General features: G+C 42.1%; 1 protein-coding gene and 1 long non-coding RNA gene across 3 annotated transcripts in view; one reads left to right on the top strand and one right to left on the bottom strand.

Moving 5' to 3' along the window:
- Positions 1 to 391: 391 nt before the first annotated feature.
- Positions 392 to 20,613, bottom strand: TMEM68 (transmembrane protein 68). 2 transcript variants are annotated; one of them, XM_076329701.1, is made up of 7 exons: positions 20,521 to 20,613; positions 15,736 to 16,066; positions 13,135 to 13,299; positions 6,949 to 7,142; positions 4,756 to 4,816; positions 2,787 to 2,926; positions 392 to 768 (listed from the first exon to the last, which is right to left on the bottom strand). In XM_076329701.1, the coding sequence occupies exons 2-7, from the start codon at positions 16,061 to 16,063 to the stop codon at positions 664 to 666; spliced, it is 993 nt and encodes a 330-aa protein (XP_076185816.1). In that variant the 5' UTR covers positions 16,064 to 16,066; positions 20,521 to 20,613; the 3' UTR covers positions 392 to 663. The 2 variants fall into 2 exon arrangements, with proteins under 2 accessions (XP_076185816.1, XP_076185817.1); XM_076329702.1 differs by lacking the exon at positions 20,521 to 20,613 and adding an exon at positions 17,403 to 17,431.
- Positions 20,614 to 21,013: 400 nt separating this feature from the next.
- The window catches only part of LOC143156355 (uncharacterized), a 46,761-nt gene continuing 44,717 nt past the window's right edge, over positions 21,014 to 23,057 (top strand). The window contains exon 1 of the long non-coding RNA XR_012994612.1: positions 21,014 to 21,210. This is a non-coding gene — a long non-coding RNA (uncharacterized LOC143156355). The remainder of the gene's footprint in view (positions 21,211 to 23,057) is intronic.

Raw genomic sequence — 23,057 nt, 5'->3', positions numbered from 1 at the left:
GTTCACTGCAGTTCTCTAATCAATTTTCACTCCTGCAAACTCCTTCTGAGCTTACCCCAGTAAAACTAAACACCTTCCGCTGTAGGTTTTGCGGGCATAGCTAGAGGTTCTGCAGGCCGCAGAAGACTGACTGTTTTCCAGCAGCACAAGAGTAACAGGAGTGACAACCTAAAGAAAGTTTTCATAAATGCTGTACGGCATTAATCTGGCCTGCAAAACCTAGTTACAGTGATTATGATCATCAAGACAGTAAGACTGTAGCTCGACAGCAGTTCTAACACTCAGGTTAAAGAGGAACCATAGGGAGGTGGGGCGGGGGAAGACAAGAGACCATGTACATAAAGACTTGCAGTGTCATTTGGGGGGGGGGGGGGGGGGGGGGGGGCAGGGGGAAGAGGGGGCGGAACCAAAACCAAAAAAACCACTTTCAAGGTAGAAATGCATTTATCAAAAACTAAGCTTTGCCCCATTATGAATGATTTGAAGTTTGGGTTCCTGAGCTTGATACTGGACAGGGGGAAGGGCAAGGGAAAGTGTCTTATACCTTAAATTATACAGCAGTATCATTAGGACAGTATTTAAAACCTATTATTAGAAGAATGAATAAGTTACAAATATGACTTTAAGAATATTATAACTAAATAGTAGTTTATCCAGAAGACCTTAATCTTCTTTCTTTTCTGTTTGAAATCGTTCCATTAAAGCCCTAAATATATTTCCTGGTATTTTCTGATGTTTTTCTATTAGAGCTTGGAGTGCTGCTTTTGTCTGTAAAGAAAGAGAAAAGCGTTCGGTCAGATTAAGTCACCTTTATATTGTTCATACATTAACACAATTTCTAGGCTCTTTTTCACCCTTTCAAATGTCGCAGAACTACTGCAAGTTCAAAATACTATTTTTCCATATTTAAGCCCACAGGATGCGTTTCGGGGATCACTGCCAAGAAACAGACCAACAAACTAGTATCTTTCGTCTCTGGTAGCTGTGTTCACAAGCTCTGTTAGTGATACGCAATAGTAAAATAATGATGGAGCAAATTAATGAAGAGACCTAGATCTATAAAGCATGTCAGTGCCTGCATGCTGTACTGAACTCAAACTTCTGCCTATGCCCAGGTTTGCATCAGTAACACTCTTCCAGTATGCAAGAACTTTGCTTTTACACGTGCTCAGAAGCAGCACTGGAAACACAATTGTGTCTCAGCACGTTTGGCTTGTACAAAGTAACTATGCTTCCACCCAGGTCCCCTAAAGGAGCTGGTCCTGTAAAGCACGCTTAGACCAGACCTAAAATACGGCACATGACAGCAGCATTCACTTTCTCTCAAAAATGTAGCAGGCCAGGAAGTTAATAGCAGCCATTCTTGTTATATAAAAGCTCTGTGGGGACCATTCAAAACCAGGGCAATATGTAAAAGCTATGGTGAGGACATGCTGTAACCCTCCTATTCTGCCTAGAGAAGCACAGACTACTGAATTCCTAAGGCCAGAGAGAGAACAGAGAACTATTTGCCTTTGTAAACCAGCGGTCAGCAAGGGGAAAACTGATCTTGGCACAAGCTCCCACTGTTGGTATGAAGTATGTGATCAACTGTTAAGTCCTGGGAGAAGGTTCCTGCCCACATCTCTTTATAGATCTAGTCCTAAGTGTCTCTACAGATCTAGAATTTCTATTAGGTAAAAAATTTGAGTTTCATTTTTTCTATATATAATGGGAAAATGCATACTGTGCCATAGCCTGAAACACGAGATACAACTTTAAAATCACTCTAACTGACTAGGATTCTAGGGGACTTATCTAGCAGAATTTGCACTTAAGTCAGAAGCAAGTGAGGGTTGGCACAAATGTAAGATGCCAAAGCATGTTTGAAAGTCATTTAAACACACATTGTCTCCTGAAAGCCAACAGTTCTGAAGTCCTGTCAGACTGAACCCCCAAAAGAAACAATCAGTTTTCCTTAAGCAGGGCGTAAGATAGTGCAGATAAACATTTTAAGATGTCATTTTGCAGAGATCTGATCAGAGGGTAAACAGACGAGGAGAGACAACTGAACTGACACCTGCACGGTAAAGAAGAAAAATCTCTTTCTCTCAAGTGAAGTTTTCAGAATGCTAAAAGTGACCATCTGTGGAGCTTTCAAAAATGGCTATTTCAGCCCCCTCCATCTGACTGCTCCATCACTTAACTGTTTTATGTCTCTGCACTGTGAAACCAATTCATAAACTGAATGAACATGAGGACTTGACAATCCTTTCTATAAAGCACCTAAATCTGAACTAAGGGAACGTTCAAGAGTTAATTTGTTGGGTGAGAAGTTGGAGGAAATAGAAACACACTGTACAGAGCAGCAAAATTATTTACCTTAATTTTTTTATTGTATGGAATTTCAACAGTTTGTGAACACAGATTTGCTGTATTTTAAAGGCTTCATTAGTATCTTTCTGAAAAGACCAAGAACCAGAACACTTTCTCTGGGTGAAGTGCTTATGTCTTTATCAACCCAGAGCAGTCTTATCTGACTGAACTTCTTCAGTCCCTAAAGCAAGTTGTTTCTCAAAGCAAATATAGGGTGCAGTATTGACTTTAAAAGGCCTAGAACATCTGCAAGGTGTAGTAATAAAAAGCTAGCATTTAAGAAGGGCATTCAGAGATAAACAAGCCCAAAGCTTACCATGATTCCAACTTCTATAACTAGCTCCAAGGCAGAAATCACTTGACAAGAATATTCTGTTGTTTTCTATCAGAACAGTCAATATTTTAAATATATATATGCATATCTATCTTACCTTTGCAGTTAGTTCCTCAGCAGTTATATTTGGTTCGTATGGAATGGGTTCTCCAATAAATGTACGAAGCTTGACTGGAAACCCACCATACACAGGAACTATCGGCAGTCTAACACGTTCATATAGTGACCTAAATATTTCTAATGTGAAAAAATTTAGGGGGAAGGGGGAAAGCAGGAGAAGGAAAAGGGAGGGTGGGGAGGAGGGGGGGGGGGGGGGGGGGGGGGGGGGGAGAGAGAGAGAAAGACTGAGATTATTCCGTAAAGTTTTTTTCCCAGTATGCCTTAAAACTGAAACTGGCTTGTCAAGTAATCCAGCCCCTGACCCAGATTCTCAAACAATGTGTCATCTCAAGTGCTATTCTACCCTTGACTTTAATTTCCTAAAAGCTGCATTAATGCTAACATGAGACTTGTTTCCACCCTAACTTGGTGTGAAATCTCTCCTCCAAAGAGTAGCTGCAAAGAGAAGGAAGAAGAGGAGAAAAATCCAGTAGCTGCCTCTCTGGAGAGGAAGGGAATGCTACACCATACAGGGTACAGTTCAGCTAATTTTACAGGTTAGCATAAGAAACTAGTATTGGAAGACTAGTCTGTTCAGTCCTGCTGAGGTCTAGAGGATCAGAAATAGTCTTATCTGCCTAAAGGCCAGTCATGCTAAAACACTGAATTTCTCTTTCGGATCACACACTGGTTGCAGTGAAACAATATAAAAAGAAAGAAGAAACAGGTATTTCAATCAGCTCTAAGGGGGACACATCATCTTCCCCACATGCCACCTTCTAAGCATCTAGCCCAAATGCACCCAGAACAGATTCCTTGCAGAATGGGTGCTAATATTCTCTCTCTCCATTTTAGACAAGAAATTCCTGTAACTGAGGTGCTGGCATAAGAAAATCCTTACTGGCCAAGATGTGGAATTTTCTGTACACAACCTGTAAGAACAAAGAATATTCCAAAACTACTGAAACTGGAGTAACGCCTCCAGTGATCAACAGAATTCAATTCCTCTAGCACCTCCGCTGTAGAATACAAGTAGCATGAACGATTTTCGCTTCAATTTCTGCTTGTTTGGGAAGATTCTCCTGAACACAGCAACAATTAATTGCTGTTTATTTTTGTACAACCTGACGAATGTGTGAATTATTCTGCATGTCTACATCTGATACCTTGGCTTTCTCCATGCAATATATAGCTTTTAATTACAGGGGGAGAGAAACAACTGTTTTGCCCTGCTGTCCTCTGATGAAGATGGTGATGCCATACTTGAGGCAGAACATGTGGCATGGCCTGTTCAGGCCCTTTCTGCTAGATAGCAAGTTGGAGAATATAAAAAAAAGGGAGTTTAACACTAGCAAATCAGCAGAGATGTGGGCATCCAGTCATCCCAGAGGTGGACCCTTCAGACATATACCCATCTATTCATGTGCTGGCTGGAAGTCCCATACAGATGAGGAAAGAGAGCAGGCAAATGCAAGGTTTTGTGAGGAACCACAGGTCTAGTGCTGAATAGTAAACCAACTACAGATTAAATATATTGCAAACCATTCAAAGTTTAAGTACAGGTAGAGGTGTAAGCACAGAGCTTTAGGAGGACATCTAAAGAAATTACGTGTCAGTTGCAAACCCCTGTTTGCTTTGCTTCTTAACAGACAGCAGAAAACCTAGAGTTGGCCTAGCAGATATAAGCAGAGAAAAGAAGTGCTCTATTTGCCTTTTTCTAGCTCCTTTTTCCTTTCTTCTACTGCTTCTGTGAAGGCACACTGTTACGTGGAAAGTAACTTAGATGAGCCAATACCACATCTAATGCTGATATTAAATCCTAATAACACCTCTGAACTCTACCGGAGAGCAAACCTCCAGAAACAAGACTGTCTCAAATCGCAAATTTATATGGGGATTATTTCTACAGAGATAAGCTAAACACATATGGAAAAATAAACTAAAAAAAAAAATAGAAAATATCTTACTTATTCCTCCTAATGTCCTAACGCCTTCTCGAACATTTTGTGTAAACATAGGAATGATGGGCTAGGAGGGAAAAAAAATAATTAAAAATTTAATGAAGATAGTACTATCTAAAAAACTTCTACCTCACTTAAACCCAACAAGCAAATTAATTTCAGAAGTGTTTCTCAGACAAGGACATATAGAGAGCAAAACAAGTATTCTTAAGTTCTTCTGCGACCTTCCGCCATGAGGTTTCAAGCTGGAGAATACCATGAGATTTCAGTGAGTCACTGTTTCAGCAAGTCCATTTTCTCAAAGCAGTCCAGGATTTCAGAACCTATGGAGCATTTAGGCCTCCCCTGGTCTAGCAGTGTTTGCACAGTTGTGACTGAAGTGGTTAAACCTCTTACCTAATTTGTAGTTATGCTCAAAGGGAAGAATTCACAGGATTGGGATCCTAAACCTGTCTGATTCATCTCTGCTATGCTGACTGTATTGCTTCACACATGATGTGTCATATTCAATACATGTCCATGATTTATTTCTGCTGATGAATATTTGGAATGGTGTTGAATATTTCAAGTTTTTATTGCTGTTCTTGAACTTGCAAACAGCTATCAAGATTTACAAGAACCGGGAGGGGGTCAACTACTACATTAAGTTTTTTAATATCATTTTATAGTATGTACTCACTGTACATAGCGTCATCAGAAATACAGAACTCTTTATAGGATTTTCAAGCATTCAGATTCTTTCAAAATTTTTTTAAACAAGCATGGAGATGAGCTACTAAATGAAACTTTTGAGACAGGTATCAAGTTGTTTTGGGGCAGGGGGGAAAGTCTGTAAATAATCCAATGCAACTATAGAGGATAAAAAGAAGTGCAGTCACCTAAACTGAATGGTAACAAAACTTCTTTCTTCTAGAACCATCTTATTTGGAACATCTTACTTTTGACAAAGAGGTAGAGATTTTTGTATGTACCAAATTGGTTTACATGACAAAAATTCTGGCAAACAAACTGCTGAAATGAGACAACTTCAAGAAGTTGAAGGCCGCAGTTTTAGACACATTTTTCTTTCCATCAGGAGTTATGCTCACAATTAAAGGTGACTTAAAGTTCATCTTTAATCTAAATAAAGATATTTTCCCCACTTCCAGCCTGCCTCTGACACTATTCCTATTCTACTGCACCTCTCAGGGTTTTTTTAGGGGGGGATGAAGCTGCAAGACCTTTGTGAGTGCATAAAGGGAACTGAACACACATTCAATACAATAAATATAACTAGTACAACCACAGTTGAATCCCAAGTACGGCCTTTCATAGGCTATCACAATACATTAGTAAAATCTAAATCTGTTGAAAATATCCTGTTTAAACAGTGTTATTTTCCTCCTGAGAAAAGTGACACACACTTAAAATTGGGTCTTAAAAGTATTCTATTTCTGAATAAAATCCAGAGATTTAACTAGTCTCCCTTTAACAGTACCTAAATATAAAACACTTGGTGTGAGACTTACTTTCAAATTAGGTATATGCAGACCTACGCACATATGCACACATCTTTCAAGTACAAATATAGAATGAGAGGGACTCTGAAATGATTATTAAAATAGTTACAATTCAAATATATCATACACTTATGTGCCTTTCACAGTTGGTCCCATATGAATAATTATCTGCCTGCTGACCAAGCATAATGCTATAAATTAGAATTGAAGAGACAGTTCACACTAGTGAACAGCATCTCCTGCTGCTGCTGTATGCTCCAGACATCCCTTATTACCATAAAATGCGAGTACAGTACATAGTGCCAGTGAGTCTATACTGTGCTGGGTCACAGTATACTTCAGCGATAGGGGAAACAGAAATGTTGATGTATGGTTGCTTCCCAAACATTCTGGTCAGGCATTGAGCCATCACAATCCTGACCAGGTATGTGTAAAACAGCACAAGCTTGTAATGTAGAAACCGTCCTGGATTTCCTCTCTCAGTCTTTTAAACTCTGGATTTCCTGACCACGCTATTCTTAGCTGATTCCAAAGCTTTCTTATCAAAAGCAACAAGAGTCTTGAAATGTAGCAAGTAGACCAATCTCATGACACTCAGCAATGTAACACCAAATATATGATAATCAAAACAGCTTTCCCTGGAAGAAAGTACTAGTAAGTTAGCATTCTTTGCTTCTCTTCTGTGATCTGTCATACTTACCACTTTTGCATCAATGGCCACCTGAGCAAAGCCCTTCCGATTACCCCAGATAATAGTATACATTTCATCACTGAAGAGTGCTTCCCGAACTCCACCTGGGGCAATGGCTATCAGACAGCCCTTCTTCAGAGCACTGACACATTCTTCTTTTGGTCCATGCATAACTCCATGTACATCAAGTAATATTTTAAAACCTGTAGGGTAAGACAATATTAATTCAGAAAATGTTAATTCATACTACCATTGCGTACAGATTCCCAACACAGAACACAATGGCTAAAACTTACTGGTCTAATAACCTGTGACCCCAAATCAAAGATGTTTCTAGAGGGACTGAAGCATTAAGTCCTGCTTATAAATTCTGGTCTAAAAAGTTGAAGATTTAGGGGTTTCAGTGGCTTTTTATCATAGTAAAGTCAGGTGCTATCTCACAGTCAGGTGCTATCTCACACAATGTGTCTAAACTATCTCATAGTCAGGTGCTATAAACTGGAAAAAAACTGGCAAGCACTCTGTGACACCTTTCATGTGTCCCTCCAAAGGAGTTGTTAAGTCGGCTACAGGGCACTGGCTCCTTGCCAAAGCTCTACTTTTCAAATGTAGCACAGTCCTAATAAAGTGCAACAAGAGAAAATACCAGCAAATTGTTGTGGTTTTTTGTTTTGTTAACTTTGGCAAACAAAGAGCAGTCTGTCCACAAGAAGGAGAATGACAAAGAAAATGCAGCATTCTCTGTGTTACCGATCACTGCAGGAACTGATTCTCTGGTTCAGGCTGTGAGTACCCAGATAGCCTTTCACACACAGAGGCATCTGGCAAGCCTGGACTGGGTATATTTGTCTTAGGTTAAGAATTTTGATTTACTGAAGTTTTTAACTGTAAAGTTACATAAACTCCTCATATCACCTTGACTTTGAAGTGTCATACTGACCCTGTTCTTCAATAAACAGCAGAACATCAAAAATTTGCTTACAAGCATCAGGTGCATACCTGATCAATTTAGACAAATAGTCTAATGTGAAAGAACATAACTAGCATAAACCTCTGTTTGCAGCAAATCAATCATGTTCACTTGGTTCAATAAATTTTAAATTTATACGTTATTTATGAGTACAGCATACCAAAACAGGAACTTCAGATGACTGAGCATTATGGGAAAGATTACTTCTCTTTCTTGAGGTTTCCCACTGAGGCAAACAACCTTATCAGCCATAGACAAGGACACAGAACTGATCTAGTTGAGTTTGCCCCTCAGTAAGAGATCTTCATTTTTCAACCTCAGGTTAACAAATGAATAGTTGTTACTATGAACACACATTTGTTACGTACACACACGCACTGAAGAAGAGTCCAAATATAGTTAAGATGACAGAGATCTGTCTTGTCTTACAGCCCGCATAAACTAAGGGCTTGGGAAGGACAGCATGAAGCAGCATATCGTTAGTTTATTCTTAACTAAACTCTGATCTCTAACTAGCCTTTGTAGTTGGTGTGAGTATAATTACTCCTGATTTATATTTATACACAATCGGGATCTGTCCGTAAACATGACAACCGAACACAAGCTGCCTTACACCTGTCTCATTCTGCTGTGCCTGCCTCGCACAATGCTGATGACGCGAGCAGTCTTCATCTCGTAGCATTTGCACGGAGGACACCTGAAATAGAGTTTTCCTAAAGTAATTTAATTTCTCTCTGGTGTTTTGTTTGTGGGATCTTCAATAGCTGGTTTTTATAACCTTTTACATTCCCAAACTAAAGCTCTCTGAAATGTACCTGGTGGTAGGAAGCTGCCTGTCTCTAAGTCCTTTCTGTCAGTGAGTTCAGGAGAGAGACAAAACAGTCATGAGAAGGGTTGAGCCGAGCAGGAAAAGAGGCTCCAAGGAAGCAGAACCTGTGAAGATAGTTTTCCTTTCTGCATTGGACATGCTGGGGAAGGCGGGGTGTGTGGTGTGTGATAGAGCAACACCATGAGTCTGTCCAGTTCATAGGTCAGAAAAAAAAGAACAGAATATAGACAGAATACAGACAAAAATTTGTAATACAGAATAGTGGTGGGGTGGGGTTTCAAGTCTTCACAAAATTTCTCAGCCGTATTTCCCCCCTTGACTTTTAGTATAAACCTTATACTCCAGCTGTACCTCATAGCCTAGCCAGCAGATCATACACTACTATCAATATCTCTGCTCCAGTAGCAGAGAAGAAGAACCTGGCTCCGTTAGAGCAGCAGAGAGACAGGAACTAGTGCAGTGGCCTTGAAGGGACAGCCAGGGTAGTTAGTCTGTGCCCAAGGCAAAGGTCATCACGGAGTCAGAAGAAACACTGGGGTAGTACCTGGCTGTTGCATGACAGCCACCAAGAATCTATTTTTCGACTTTAAACAACAAAACAACTCTCAAAATTATCTAAACACAGTTTTTCAGCCTTCCAGAGCATGAAGGGATGCTAATTTTTCCAAATACCAAGAAGTCCAAAATTAATTTTATTCCACAGTTCAACCTGGACTCTGCCCTTTGCCCCAGCATACTCTTTCCCTATTTTCCACAACACTGTGTCTGCACCGATGTTTGAAAACCCTTCGGAGAGTACCCAGTAATGCATTTAACACTTATCTCAATAAGTGCACTATATATATTTCTCTGACTTAGCCCCAGTGACCATAACATAGGGGCTGTCAGCTACCTGGTAGCAAGATGGCAAGGATGTCAGTGTTTTTCTATGGTTGACCTTTAGGACCACAGACAGAGAGGAATCATTTAGAGCATTAAATCCAACCTTCCACAACTGTAGGTAACCACGCCTGTATATCTGCAGAACATCTAGTCCACAAGACACTTTGCAACACCTTGTGAATGTAACAGACAAGAAGCCACAGCTCCTTTCCTCTGGGACGCTGCAGTAGAGGGACTGTCTTAGATCCCTAAAATAGCATACAACCTTTTAAAGAGGGCTCCCAGATGACTCTAGGAAGCAAACATGGCCCGTACTATAGGAGAGGGTGATGGAGAAGAACACAAGTGAATTCTCAGTCCTCATTGCGCTCTTTGGGAAAAGATTTTCTCTTAACTCAACCTTAGAGAAATCAATGTATTCCTGAGTATTACACAGCTAAGAATCTAAAAGAACCAGAAACCATTGGAATGTTTTTTTTTCTGTGACTAATCTCCAGTATTTAAAAGAAAAAAAAATAAGCCACAGGACCATATTTCATATACTTCTGCCCCAAAACGCAAGCAACAGAAGCATACATAGTATTGATACAGTACAAATTGAGACAATGAAATAATTTCCTTTTGCGTTGACGTGAAACAAAGACGCGTTAGGCAATGTTCAATAGGAATCACCAGATACCTATAGGAGGTCTCGTATTAGGTTAGATTCCCTTCCGTAAATTATCAAGCTGTATCTTTCAAGACTAAGCAGTAGGGAGAGGCATATTTGACCCCTTGCAGGCTCATGCATCCCTCAGGAGGCACAGCAACATTTTACAAACACACTCCAGTTAATTGCAGTTAATTCAGGACAGCAGTGCCCAATGCAGAGGATGCAATGAGACTGCATACTGGCAATTGCATACCGGCATGGACCTGAGATTCAAATTCATGGGACAAGCCATTCCTCACAGCTATTCATAGTAGATTCAATAATCGTAAAAACAGAAGGATCATTAAATCATCTAATCCAAGTGTGTCTAACAGCCTACAGACTTCCCAAACCCACCCTCCACCCCATCCCCCATTTCTCCTGCATTGAGCATAGTAACTTTTGGTTAACTAAAACATCTTCTGAAAAGTCATCCAATTTAATCTGAAGACTTAATCAAGATCAGGCAGTCTTAGTACTAGGATAAAATTATGGCAGTCTTTCTAGTTTGATACACAAGAGAAGCGGCATCTATCTGGTTCATAGATTATTGTGCAGATTTTGAAACACAATCCAGAACATTATCTGGGTTCTTTGGGCTTGTCTTCCCTGAATAGCCTTAATTCATTCACAGAACCAGAGAATTATGTGGGTTGGAAGGGATCTCTGAAGGTTGTCTAGTCCAACTTCCCGCTCAAAGCCAGTACAACTAGATCAGGCTGCTCAGGCTGCTCAGGCTCTGCTGGCCTCACCCAGCAGAGTTTTGAAAGTCTCCAGGGATGGAGATTCCCCAACTTGTCCAGGAAATCTGTTCAGGTGTCTGATCATCCTCATGGTAAAATACCTTTCCACATGTCTAATCAAAACGTCCTGTGTTGCAACTTGTCTCTGTTGCTTCTTATTCTATTGCTGTGCGCCTGTGAGAAAAGTCTGACTCCCTCTTCTCTGCACCCTCCCGTTAGGTCGCTCAAGACAGCAGTAACACCCCCACCCTTATCTGGTACAGACCAAACAAATCCAGTTCTCTCAGCCTCTCCTCATACATTGTGTGCTCCAGCCCCCCATCATCCACTGAACACGCTCTAGTGTGTCAATGTCTGCCTTGTACTGGGGAGTCCAAAACTGAACATCATATTGCGAGATGTGCTTGCACAGGTGCGAAGCCAAGGGAAAAAACCTCTTCACTCAACCTGCTGGCTATACTCACCATAAAAAGAAAGCTCAATAGGCAGTTCACCTTCTTTGCTGCAAGAGCACACTGCTGACTCACGTTCAACTTGTCGTCCACTAGAACACCAAAGTCCTTTCCTGCAAAGCCACCTTCTACCCAGGGTACTGTCACATGGGATTGCTCCATCCCAGATGCACAACTTCACATTTGCTTTTCCTGAACTTCATGATGTTTCTGCCAGTTCATTTATGTGAAGGCACTCTGAATACCAACTCTAACCCCCAGTGTATTGACTGCTCCCCCAATTCGGTACCATCAGTGAACTTCCTGAGAGCACGCTCCAACCCCTCACCCAGGTGTGCAACAAAAACATTGAGCAGTGCTGGTCCCAGTATCAATCCCTGAGGAATGCCTGTAAAAGCCAGCTGTTAGCTAGATGTTGTACTGCTGAACCCAATTCTTTGAGACCAGCCATTCAGCCAGACATCTCTGCAATGCTACTAAACAGTATTTGGGGGACTCATAAGTATACTTACACTTAGAACCTTATTTTAAAGGAGAAATGGAGAAAAACAAAATGATCTTCCATTTGATAAACAACTGTGCATAAGTATTAATAGATATAATATGGAGCCAAATCTAAATTACAAAATAGGTTACATTAGTCAGCTGTATGCAAAAGTTTTGATAATCAACTGACAAATCCTAGTCTGCTGGCAAAAGCAGTTTTAGAGGCAAAGCCATGCTGTTATCAGTATGAAAAAGTTCAGTTTTCAGGGATTAAGGCTGAAATAAAACTATACTGGCAAAATGACAGTTTTCTGATATGAGTCGTTTCCATTAAAAGCATCAGTACACTACAGAACACTCCTGTAAATTCACAAAATTAATTACAAGGTTTTTAGTCACAAACTGAACTTGGGAAAAGAACTGGGTACTACCATATTTCACACACAAAAACCAAACCCCTCACATAATTAATTTCACCAATCAGCAGTGTTTTTACTAGGCTGTCCAGCCAAAATCTTGCCCTAAACATATTTTTCATTTTCTTCATGCTTCACCTCATGTTTCACACAAACTTGTTGGATACTTCTACAGCTTTCCTCCAAAAAAGATTCTACTTGGAACAGTCTTCTCGGGGACAGGTTCCAGTGCCCACCATACTCAACTGGGTGGGATACAAAAATATATCGTCTCCCCAGACTACTATTGTCAACTTTAAGGGCATTGCTTCCAAACAGTTTATTTCTTAATCAGGTTACACCACTCATTCTGCCTATATTAATAAAAAAAGAAACATCTTAGTGAAGTCTCTGCTACCAGTTAATACAGAGACAACTATTTCTCCTATGATCTCCTTCTCTTTGTTTCTAAACACCCTAGAGTCGTTGGAAGGTGCTGCCCAGCCAGGAGTATGACCCATCCTTGCACAGGCCAGTTTCATAAATTCATTCTTGTTTGTAAAGAACACGTTAGAGACAGCTGTACTTCCACACTTTCACTAAATTTGTCTGAATGTCTGTTCTGAGCGCTGTGTTCCTGTAGCACAATTTTTACTAATTATACCATTAAAAAAAAAAAAAAAAAAAAAAAAAAAGAGAAAGAGTTCTCAAATTGATTGTTTGATTGTTTGTAATGAAGTATGTTACCTGGTAATCTAAAGACGAAATGATCAGCTACTACGTGGCAGTATCTCTTCCTTTGTATAAGAAGTCTAGCCATGAAATAGACATAGTCAACAGGAGTAGCTCCATGATAAAACACAATAAGCCCTGGTCCTTCAGGAATATTTTCGGTACCATGAAGCTCATAACCTGTTAGGAGTTAAAGGCATAACAGATGTCAAAGTTTGATACAATTCTATCCCAAAGAAACTAACTTGCAGCAAGTTGGCAAACTGAAACCTATAGCTATGGACAACTGGTAAGAGCAAAGTGACTGCTAAAAAGTCAGGAAGTTACTTGCAGCATTTACTGAGTTGCTTTCACGGGAAATAGAAGTTTCATTTAAAGCAGGAGAGCCACATTTAAAGAAAGAAGAACAACAAAAAAACCCCTGAAAACAAAACACCCAGTCTCATTGTCTTGAACTATATAATTTTTCCTTATTTTTTCAGTTCACTGTCTTCAAGGCTGCAGAGTCCTCTGAATCAATCATTCAAGAGAAATCGAAATAAGGATTGGATAGCAGTGGTGAAACACAACTATTTCAAGCTATTATCTTTCAAAGCTCATTGCCACCAGTAACTGTTTAAGAATATTTGACGTGACAACATCCATTTGCACGTCTCCTTTTACTCCAGGGTATGAAGCTTATCTTTGTTATTTCCATCAGTTATACTTGCTCCATTTTTACATCACTAAGTACTAAAAGCTATTTGGGGCTTTATATGCTTAATTGAAACATAAACACACACAAATTTCTTATTGAACTTACATTTCTAATTAAGTTAACAGTGCAGAATATATTCAGTTAACACAAAATATCAAAACACATCAGTATAGAACATATTCAGTTAATATTGAGCAGTATTGTTACAGTATCTTGTTTGTGGGGGTTTTTTTAAATAAAAAAAAAAAAAACACCAAAAAAACCCCAACCCAAACCCTGTCACTTCTTCCAAAGTTAATCAGGTCTGCAATTCCCATTCCATTAATTCTTTTTCTTAATTCTGAAGGTACTCTTGGCTCTTCTCCCTCTTTTTTACTTTCTATACCTGTGGAGTTGCAACATATTGCAAGCATATCATCTGTACCATCCCAAGTGACCACTAACTGTGCTCCATGCCAGCCAGTCATAACCAGAATGACACCTACATCTAGCATTTGCATAATATATGTAAAGTTACAAGTATCACAAACCAGTTTTGGGTTTTGGGCTTTTTGGTTGTGGGGTTGTTTTTTGGTGGGTTTTTTTCCGATGCTGTGAGATTTCAGAATGAAAAGTTCTTCCTATGATATATGGATTAATCAAGTGGGGGAAAAAGCCATAATCGCAAAACATTTCATTCATTAGCAAGAGAAGTGTATAGAGGACATGGAAGCAGCTGGCAAGGCAGAAAAAAGTCACAACTGTCGATGGGGGACTGGATAAGAATCTTTTCTGCGCAACTAAAAAGTTAGACCTTATAAAAAGAAGAAGTTACTAAGGATGAAAAGAGCCAAGGCCTTAAAAAAAAAAATCATTTTCTTATGAAAAAAAGTAAATAGCTTTTTATTGTGAGGTGAGCATTTTAAGCTCTTTGATGTAGCTGTTGATTTTGATCTAGTGTACTTTCCTAGATTTGAAAGTTACATCTTAGTCTTACAAAGCCTATCTGATACAGCCGCTGCACCATCTGGTTATCAATGCCGTGAAAACCCGCTTCCCTTTGACTAGAGAACAAATAGAGATGATTTTCAAGAAGGATTTGTTCTTTATGTAAATTGCTCTTAAACATCTCTTTCTCCTTTAGCTGCATCTAGACTGAATGGTTCTGAAAGAGGCTTATGATTTCCTTAGGAAGAAAAGCCAAATCATTTATTAAGTCTGTCTTTATAAAAGAAATAATAGTGGAAAGGACAAGGAACAGAGCCCTTAGTTTTGATGTTCTAGTAGAGAAAGTAGTTGTCAAAAATACAGAGACAGAAAGAAAATTAAAAAAAAAAAAGTGGGGTTCTGTAACAGTTTTGGGCTCTAAAGTCAATTTGAAGTAGCAACTGGTGAGTGAACTGACACTAAGTGCTCCTTTTAGCCATCATTTGGCGTTATATGTAAAAGACTGGTTCAGTGCAATTAAATTATGCTAACATGCTGACATACTAGCTATCAGGGAACTGGCATTTAACTTCCAGTGTTCATACATTGACTCTGAAATTATATAGTTAATTGATCTAATTTTTAACATAGCAATCATTTCAGGTCCTCCTGGAATGAGGAAATCCAGGAGTAGTTATAAAAAGTAAAAAAGAAAAAAAAAAATTAAATAATTTTTAAAAATTGCATGTACATTCAACTGGATGAAAGATCTCATTTTGTAGCAGCAAAGGAATAAATGCGTAAGACACAAAACTTTACATCCAAAAAAGTCTCAATGGCTTTTTTTCTCTCAAGTACCACTGGCAGTCATTGATAAAAAGGAAAAAAAAATTGGTCTGAATTTTAGATTTCATGCAATAGCAGCAACAATCAGATATATATTGATAATCCTGAAAGGTAAACCAGGAATAAGAACTTCAGCAGTTTTTAATGAAAAGTCAGATCTCGCTTACCATGCCATATTCTTCCATGTCCATCCCATAGGGTAGCCAACATTAGTTTTGCACCATCCCAAAAATCATTGGAATAAGCTTCCTTTAGTTCATTCTTCCTTTTATAAATATGAAGGAGGAGAATGGAAGTGTAGAAGAGGATGATGATAACTCCCGGAAGTAGAAAAACTACTGCGAGTGGATAAAGCACCCATAAAAGGTAGACCGCATAACTCAGATAATCTTCAATGTGCTCCACGCCAGTCCATTCTCCCAGAATGTACGTCAGGCAGGTTAAGTAGGACATAGATATCGGTCCTGCGGTACAGGATTCATTTCCCCCTATCATCTCCTGTTTAATTAAAAAAAGAAAAGGCAAATGAATAAATCCTCAAAAAAGATAGACCTGCCTATACTGTTTAATCACATAAAAAAACCTCACTGATGCATTTTGTTCACATACCATTTACCCCACATCCCAGCAGCACCTATTAGAAACATAACGGTTCATACAGCAAAACTTTTACTTGATTTTTTCAGTCCTTTTCTTTTGTGTAGTGGAAATGCTGACAATTCTAATTGAGAAGGATAGTGCAATTGCTTAATCTCAGGCTAAGATTTTATCTCATTAGAAACTGTTCAACTCACGCAGATCCAGAACATTTATACTATTACCAATACCAATTTATACTGCATTTTCGATTTTCAGAAAGCTGTATTGATTAGTCTAATTTCTTGTTCTACACAATACACAGCACACTCAAAACCTTCTCCCGAGCACTTACTACAACAGGAAACAGCACAATCTCAAATCCAGTGCTATAAAAAAGCCCTACTGAACACTTCCACTAACCACAAGCATACGATGACTCAGGAAGAAGATGGTCTCAAATAAGCAAACCTCGCTCCTGTAGAGACCTTTAACTGTACCTGGAAACTTACAGATAGTGAAACGCCAAGTCCCAGAGCGCAACACAGAGAGGCAGCAGAAAGGACAAGGAAAAAGATGACAAAAAGTCCTCTAAAAGTTTTAACTGCTCTGGCTTTACTGTGTCTATGTGTAAGAATCTCTCTTCTCCAACGCCAGGTCCTAAGAACTTTCGGGGCTAGACCTCTCTGGGCTGATATTTCAGGCCTTCTATAATTCTATAACACTTTTTTCTTCACTTTGTACGATTTAGGGGGAAACTTGCTATTCACTTCATCTTACAAACATGAGATAACCTGTATGCTTGGTTATCTTAGCTACAGTTCTAGAACAACATAAATAATACCTTGGGGGAAAAAAGTTATCCTAGTCTAGAATAAAGTTTTGGTCAAGACTTGAAGTAACTGTTAGTCAGGACCAAGAAGAAGAACATGTTGCAACTGTAACGTAGGCTTGTAGAGAGAAACGGACTAAGAACAGTAATTTCTGAAAGAATCTAAGCTCGGGGTTGGTTTGGGTTTTTATTAAAATGTGACTTACAGCAGGTATGATTGCAGAGTTCCTATGCCTAGACAGACATATGTCTATCACTCCTTTACTCTTGCTCTGTTTTTGCAAGCAACAGGTGACTGAAATTCAGAAGATAATTTTGCTAATACTATCAGAACCCCAATGACAACAAAAACTACGAAGCAGATCAGTTTTACCCCACATTTGCTACAAGATGTTGAAACATGTAATAGAGCAGAACTCATCTCACTTATTTCCCGGTCTCAATTTTTCCTCCCATTCTGATAGAGCAAGGATGTTCCTTTTCCTTCTGTTCTGAAATCGGCCTCTACCCACATTGCTCAAGATAACTCCTATTAATGAGAAGAAAGCTGATCTCGTGACAAGGACTTTGCTCCCGTGATCCATGCCTGTTCCACTAATTCAGGCTTACAACATTTTGCTGCTCAGCATGTCCTTGAGGACAATGTGACAAGCAGCTGATTTATCTTCAGCGACGTATAAGCACGTAGCATTAGTGACATGCGCTTCACTGATTTCATGCACGTGTGTTTGGGGGCGTGAATTAGGGGGAAAGGACAGGAGAGAGCGAGCGTGTGGGAGAACAAGAGAAAGCTCTTTCTTATTCCAGTTGCCAGAGCCGAACTCCGGAACCTGTCAGGCAGCAAACACCCACAGCAAGTACAAGAAACGCAACTTGTGAGACCAAGCAGGATTTAGGAGTAGCATTCAACACTACCATATTTATCAGATTGTTATGCCTGGACTTCTCCAGTGGTTCCACCTACTAGCTAGAGAACAATATGGAGCATAGCTTATGACACAGAAACGCTTTTCAAAACTCAGAGGTGATTATGTAGCTTTAAAGATTACTTAAAGTTATACTGTCCCGCTTATTACATTTTTAATTGTTTATGGCTTTCTCCAAACACAAAATCCTCATCAAGTAAATTTAACGTCCTGTCCGCACACGTCAGCCTTGCAAAATATTACTTGTCCTTTTGCCTGTAATGTTAGATGCAATACCTCAAACGCAATCATCGCAGTTTTATAAGTTTACTTGCATATCTATGCTTTACCTGCAACAGAAATTAAAATCCAACATAGTCTTTGCTGCCAACCAGAGAGGTAACATCTAAAGTACTGCACTCTCTTAGGGACAGTTAACTCTACTCCAAACAACGTTGTTTCCTCATCTTGAAGAGGATCACAGAATAATTTATATTGGAAAGACTCATTGGACAGCATTTGTCCAGCCTCTTGCTAACTAAGGAGTTAGATCAGGTCGCTCAGGGCCATATCCAGTCCAGTTTGTAATATCTCCATGGATGGAGATCCCACTGCTTCTCTGGGCCCCTAATCCAGTGCTTGACCACCTTCATGGTGAAAATGTTTTTCCGTATTCTAGTTAGAATTCCCCTTACTGCAATTTGTGCCTGTTGCCTCCTGTCCCTTTGCTGAGAAGAGTCTAACTCCCCCCTCTCTATAACCGCTTATTAAAAGCAGCAGTAAGATCCCCTTTAAGCCCTCTCTTCTTCAGGCTAAACACACACAGCTCCCTCAGCCTCTCCACAGATACCACGTGCTCCAGCCACCTAACAATGTCGGTGGCCCTTCTCTGCACCCCTTCCAGTTCATCGGCATCTTTCTTGTATTGTGGGGCTCTAAACTGGACTTGTGGTCTCAAAAGTGCTGAAAAGAGGGTAATAAATACTTCCTCAATCTAATGGCTACGGCCTTGCTAACGTAGCCCAAAATGTAGATAGCCATCCTCACTCATATTTGACTTACCGTCCACCAGATAAAGGCCTCCTCCAGGCCTTTATCTCCTGTAATTTTGCTCCCCCCATAACAAGTCCAGCATTTGTTCTGATCACTCATGGTACGCCCACAAAAATACTCCATACCCAAATGTGATTTATGCTACTGCCACACTGAATACCCTACCAAAGACAACGGCAGTGAAGAAGGGAAGACAGATTCTGTCTCCATGATCAAAAAAAGCACAGGGTGCTCCACACTGAATAAAGGTCCAGCATAGTCCATATACGCTACTGACAGATAACGTCGTTTTGGTCTCTTCCAACTTCACAGCTGTCTACTCTATGACTGCCCAGAGCAGTTAAAATTACAAGATAAAGCACACTGTCTTCTAGAACCACCAGCAATGTCACTCTGATTAGGACCTCACTGAAGCAAAGAGAGACTATCCTGCCCTCCTTGTCAGAGGTTTTCTGACATCTGCCACCATCCAAATCTAAAACTACAACGGGGTGCAGTACTAAGTCTCACCCTTAGCCAACGTACAGGCAGAATCCCCCTGTAACATGAGCATGCCTTAAAGGACTTCTTATTTTAACCGACATCACTGACACATTTCCTGTTGCGCAGTTCAAACTAAATATTTTTAATTTAAGTTCTAACTTCCTACTAGAGCAGCTTATATATATTCACTAGATGAAAGAGATGCAATTTCTCATTTGACTAATGACAGTGCATGCCGACTTATGCTTACACTTAAGGCTTTACGTTGACGGTGAAATGGAAACAAGGCTAACATACAATTCCTTTCACAGACTTCTAGCATACGACCCAGGGAAGTCCTTAACCAAACTACAACAGTGATCTTCAGCTGCAGACAGCAGACACTGGCTTAACTGAGACCCTATTGGTCATGCTAGAAGCCATAATGGAAAGCAGCATATACTGCTGTAAAGCACGCACGGTGTGATTTCAGCATGTATATGAAATGTGTAAGTGGAACCTCTGGAGAACGCTCCAGCATCTCCAAACTAGAAAGATACTGAAAAGCAACAGCTACGACATGGCCTGCCAACAGAAATACACCGCCTTCCACTGCATCGGTCAGTTACGGAGAGTATTTCTACCAGAATTAGCAATGCCACCGCAAACACAAATAAACAGACGACCCTGATAATCCTGCTAATGGCATCTGCAACTGGAGACATCCTGGAAGTCAGAGCGTGGTCTTCTCCTCGTTTTGAAACAAGGACTGGCCTGCTTCTTGCTCCTGTGACCGCAGGACAGGGGTTGCTTCTGCAGGTGGCGGGGGGGGGGGGGGGGGGAGGAGGGGTCGCGTTTCTTTTTTCTGGCAAGAAGGGCACAAGCCCAGCCTAGCTGCCCCAGTCAAGCGCCCCCGGGCCCCCCGCCTCCTGCGGCTGCCCTCGCACCGTGGCGCACCGCGCTCTGGCCGCAGTGCCTGTCCCGGCCACAGTGAAAGCAAGGCCCCAAGCTCGGCGGTGACCAACGCAAGCCACCTCCCGCCCGGGGACCAGCGGGGCCGCAGCGGGGGCCAGGCCCCGGACGGGGACACCCCCTAGCCCGCCCGGCAGCGCCCGCTCACCTACCCCTGGCGGCGGCGGCTCCGGCTCCGGCCCCGCGTCCCTGCCGGGGCCTGGTTTTACTTCTCCGCCCGCCGCCCACGCGGAGGCCGGGTGCCCGCGGGGCGGCCAGGCTAGGGCGGCTCCCCGCGGCGGGGCGGAGGCGGGAGGACACCGCGCCGCCGGCGGGCGGCAGCGGAGGAGGCGGCGGGGGGCCGCGGAGGGACAACGAGGGCGGCGGCGGAGGGGAAGGGGGAACTCCGCGCCGCCGAGGGCGCGGGAGCCGCCCGGACCGCGCCCGGCACGCACCGCCCGGCGCTTCCGGCGGGAGAGGAGCGGGCGCCGCTAGGGGGCGCGCGTTCCCCGCGAGCGGGGCGGGGCGGGGCGGGGCGGGGCGGGGCGGGGCGGGGGGAGGTGCGCGTCGCGCGCCGGGCGGGTGGAGGGCGGAGCCTGGCGCGGCCGCCTGTCAGCGGCAGCGGGCGCAGAGCGGGCCTGGCTGGGCGGGGCTGGCGCCCTTGGGTGTGCCCGTCGCGTGCCGTCCTGGCCGCCGTCCGGCGGCCGCTCGCCCGGTTGTGCGGCCGTTCAACTTGGGAAAAACGGGTTCGGCACGTTCGCCCAGCCGCTTCCGCCACCAGGTTACCTGCGAAGCGCCTCCCTGCGAGCCGCAGGCGCTGCGGCCTGGCTGTAACCGCCCTTTTCCAGCTCCCCCAGAGACCGGTAAGCGCCGCGGGGGGTCATGCTGCTCCGGGCCTGGTTCGCGGCGGCTGGCACCGGTGCGGCTCCCGCCCGCGGTTAGCCTTCCTGAGGCTCCGCGGTTGGCGCATCGGCGTTCTGAGCGCTGCTGAGGCGCTTCTGAGCGGCCTGCAGCCGTGGGTGCGGCGGTGATGATGATGATGATGATGATAATGATGATGATTCCTGGATCTGCAGCCGTGGGCGTGAAGATTCCTGGATCTATGTGTAAGGAAAAAAAAATGGAAATCGGTCTGAGGAATAAGGGGTGTTGCGGTTGCACCGGGCCCGGCTCCAGGCACGCAGGTTCGCGTAGCTGCCCCGCCGGCGGGACTGAAGCGTAACGCTGCCGTGAACGGCGCCCTCGGCTTCAGGTGGGATCAGCGGGGCCGGAACGGGCTGGAAGCTCCTTCCGATCCTTGCCTGTCAAGCTTTCCTGGCTGGCTGGCTGTCACGTAATCTGCCCGTTCGACTTCTGTGGTTGCTCGGTTGTGCAACTGTGTTTGCACTGTTGTCCCAATAATTTATTTTCCCAGTGTTACCAGTAGAATATTTTTCCCCAATGCAAAAATCTTGTAGTTTGAGCTGGACAAACCTTATATGCGAAAAGTTTAAGAAACTGGATTTCCTTGCATTGCTCATTAGGCAAACTGTACCCAAAAAGAGCCATAAACGCTGCTTACGTTTTGAGGCAGGCACAGGTCATTTGCATTTGCTGTTTTTCATTTCTTTTTTGTTGTACGACAGAGAGGCTAGAAAATAATGTGTAGTAGGGGAGTGACTTGGATCTGCAGTTACAATTCTATTTGTATGAAAAGAAACTCTAGTTTCTGCTAGTTTCTGTAATACCAGTTTCTAGTTCCAGTTTCTATAATACTGCTCTAAAAAAAGTAAAAATTTAGAGGGGGCCTCGAAAATAATATTATAATAACTGCTCTTTATTAGAGCAGTATTATAATGTTTCTGGAAAAAATGGGAATTTTTTTAATTAGAAAAATCACTGTCTTATACGTCATTCAAAACCACTCACATCTCTCAATAATAGCTTTGTCTATCACCTTGAGGCCCCAGAAAATACTCTTCAGGCAACTGTGACAGAAGACAACGGATAGAAATTAATTTTTACTCCAGCCCACTTCAGCTAAGCTGCAGATAATACAGGGATGCTGCTGTGAGATGAAATAGCCCAGGAAAAACTTGAACTTTGTCAGCAAACTGTTAACAACCGTTTGAGATATGGGAGATCTAGGCTCAAATCCCCGCGTTGAAAGATCATCAGTGCTCTGATTACATATCCCCTATCCAAGGCTAGGGCTCTGTTCCGAGTTGCAGCACAGCCTCTAGCATCAGGTACCAGAGGGCATGGAGTTTGAAAGGTTGTGCAAATTCAGATGACTAAAGTGTTTTAATTGATGATGCTAATGCACTTGAAGGATAGGATAGGATAGGATAGGATAGGATAGGATAGGATAGGATAGGATAGGATAGGATAGGATAGGATAGTCAGAGAAGGGTGCTGCCTAGTCCTGCATAGTTTTTGCGATACAAGGAATGCTCTCAGATTCTGGTTACTCAGTTCCTCTTGCTTCTTCATCTGTGTCCATTTTAGTATTTGATAGCCCTTTCTTTTAGTTCCTTTTCTCACTCGACTTAAGCTCAGGCTTTGAATTTTAGCTTATATTGTTGGAGTGCACTACGTGAGACTGCATGGTTTGCATTCCTGTTCATGTCCAAGCATATCAGTCAGCATCTTAATTTCCTTTAGTTTATCATCTCCTATGCATGTTGAGTCTCTGCTGGGAGAAAAATCTTTCTGCCCGTATACAGCAATT

The sequence above is a fragment of the Aptenodytes patagonicus genome, chromosome 2 (genome assembly GCF_965638725.1).
Source record: "Aptenodytes patagonicus chromosome 2, bAptPat1.pri.cur, whole genome shotgun sequence".
Lineage (NCBI taxonomy): Eukaryota > Metazoa > Chordata > Aves > Sphenisciformes > Spheniscidae > Aptenodytes > Aptenodytes patagonicus.
The sequence above is the reverse complement of the archived record's forward strand: the minus strand, read 5'-3'. Positions and strand labels throughout refer to the sequence as shown.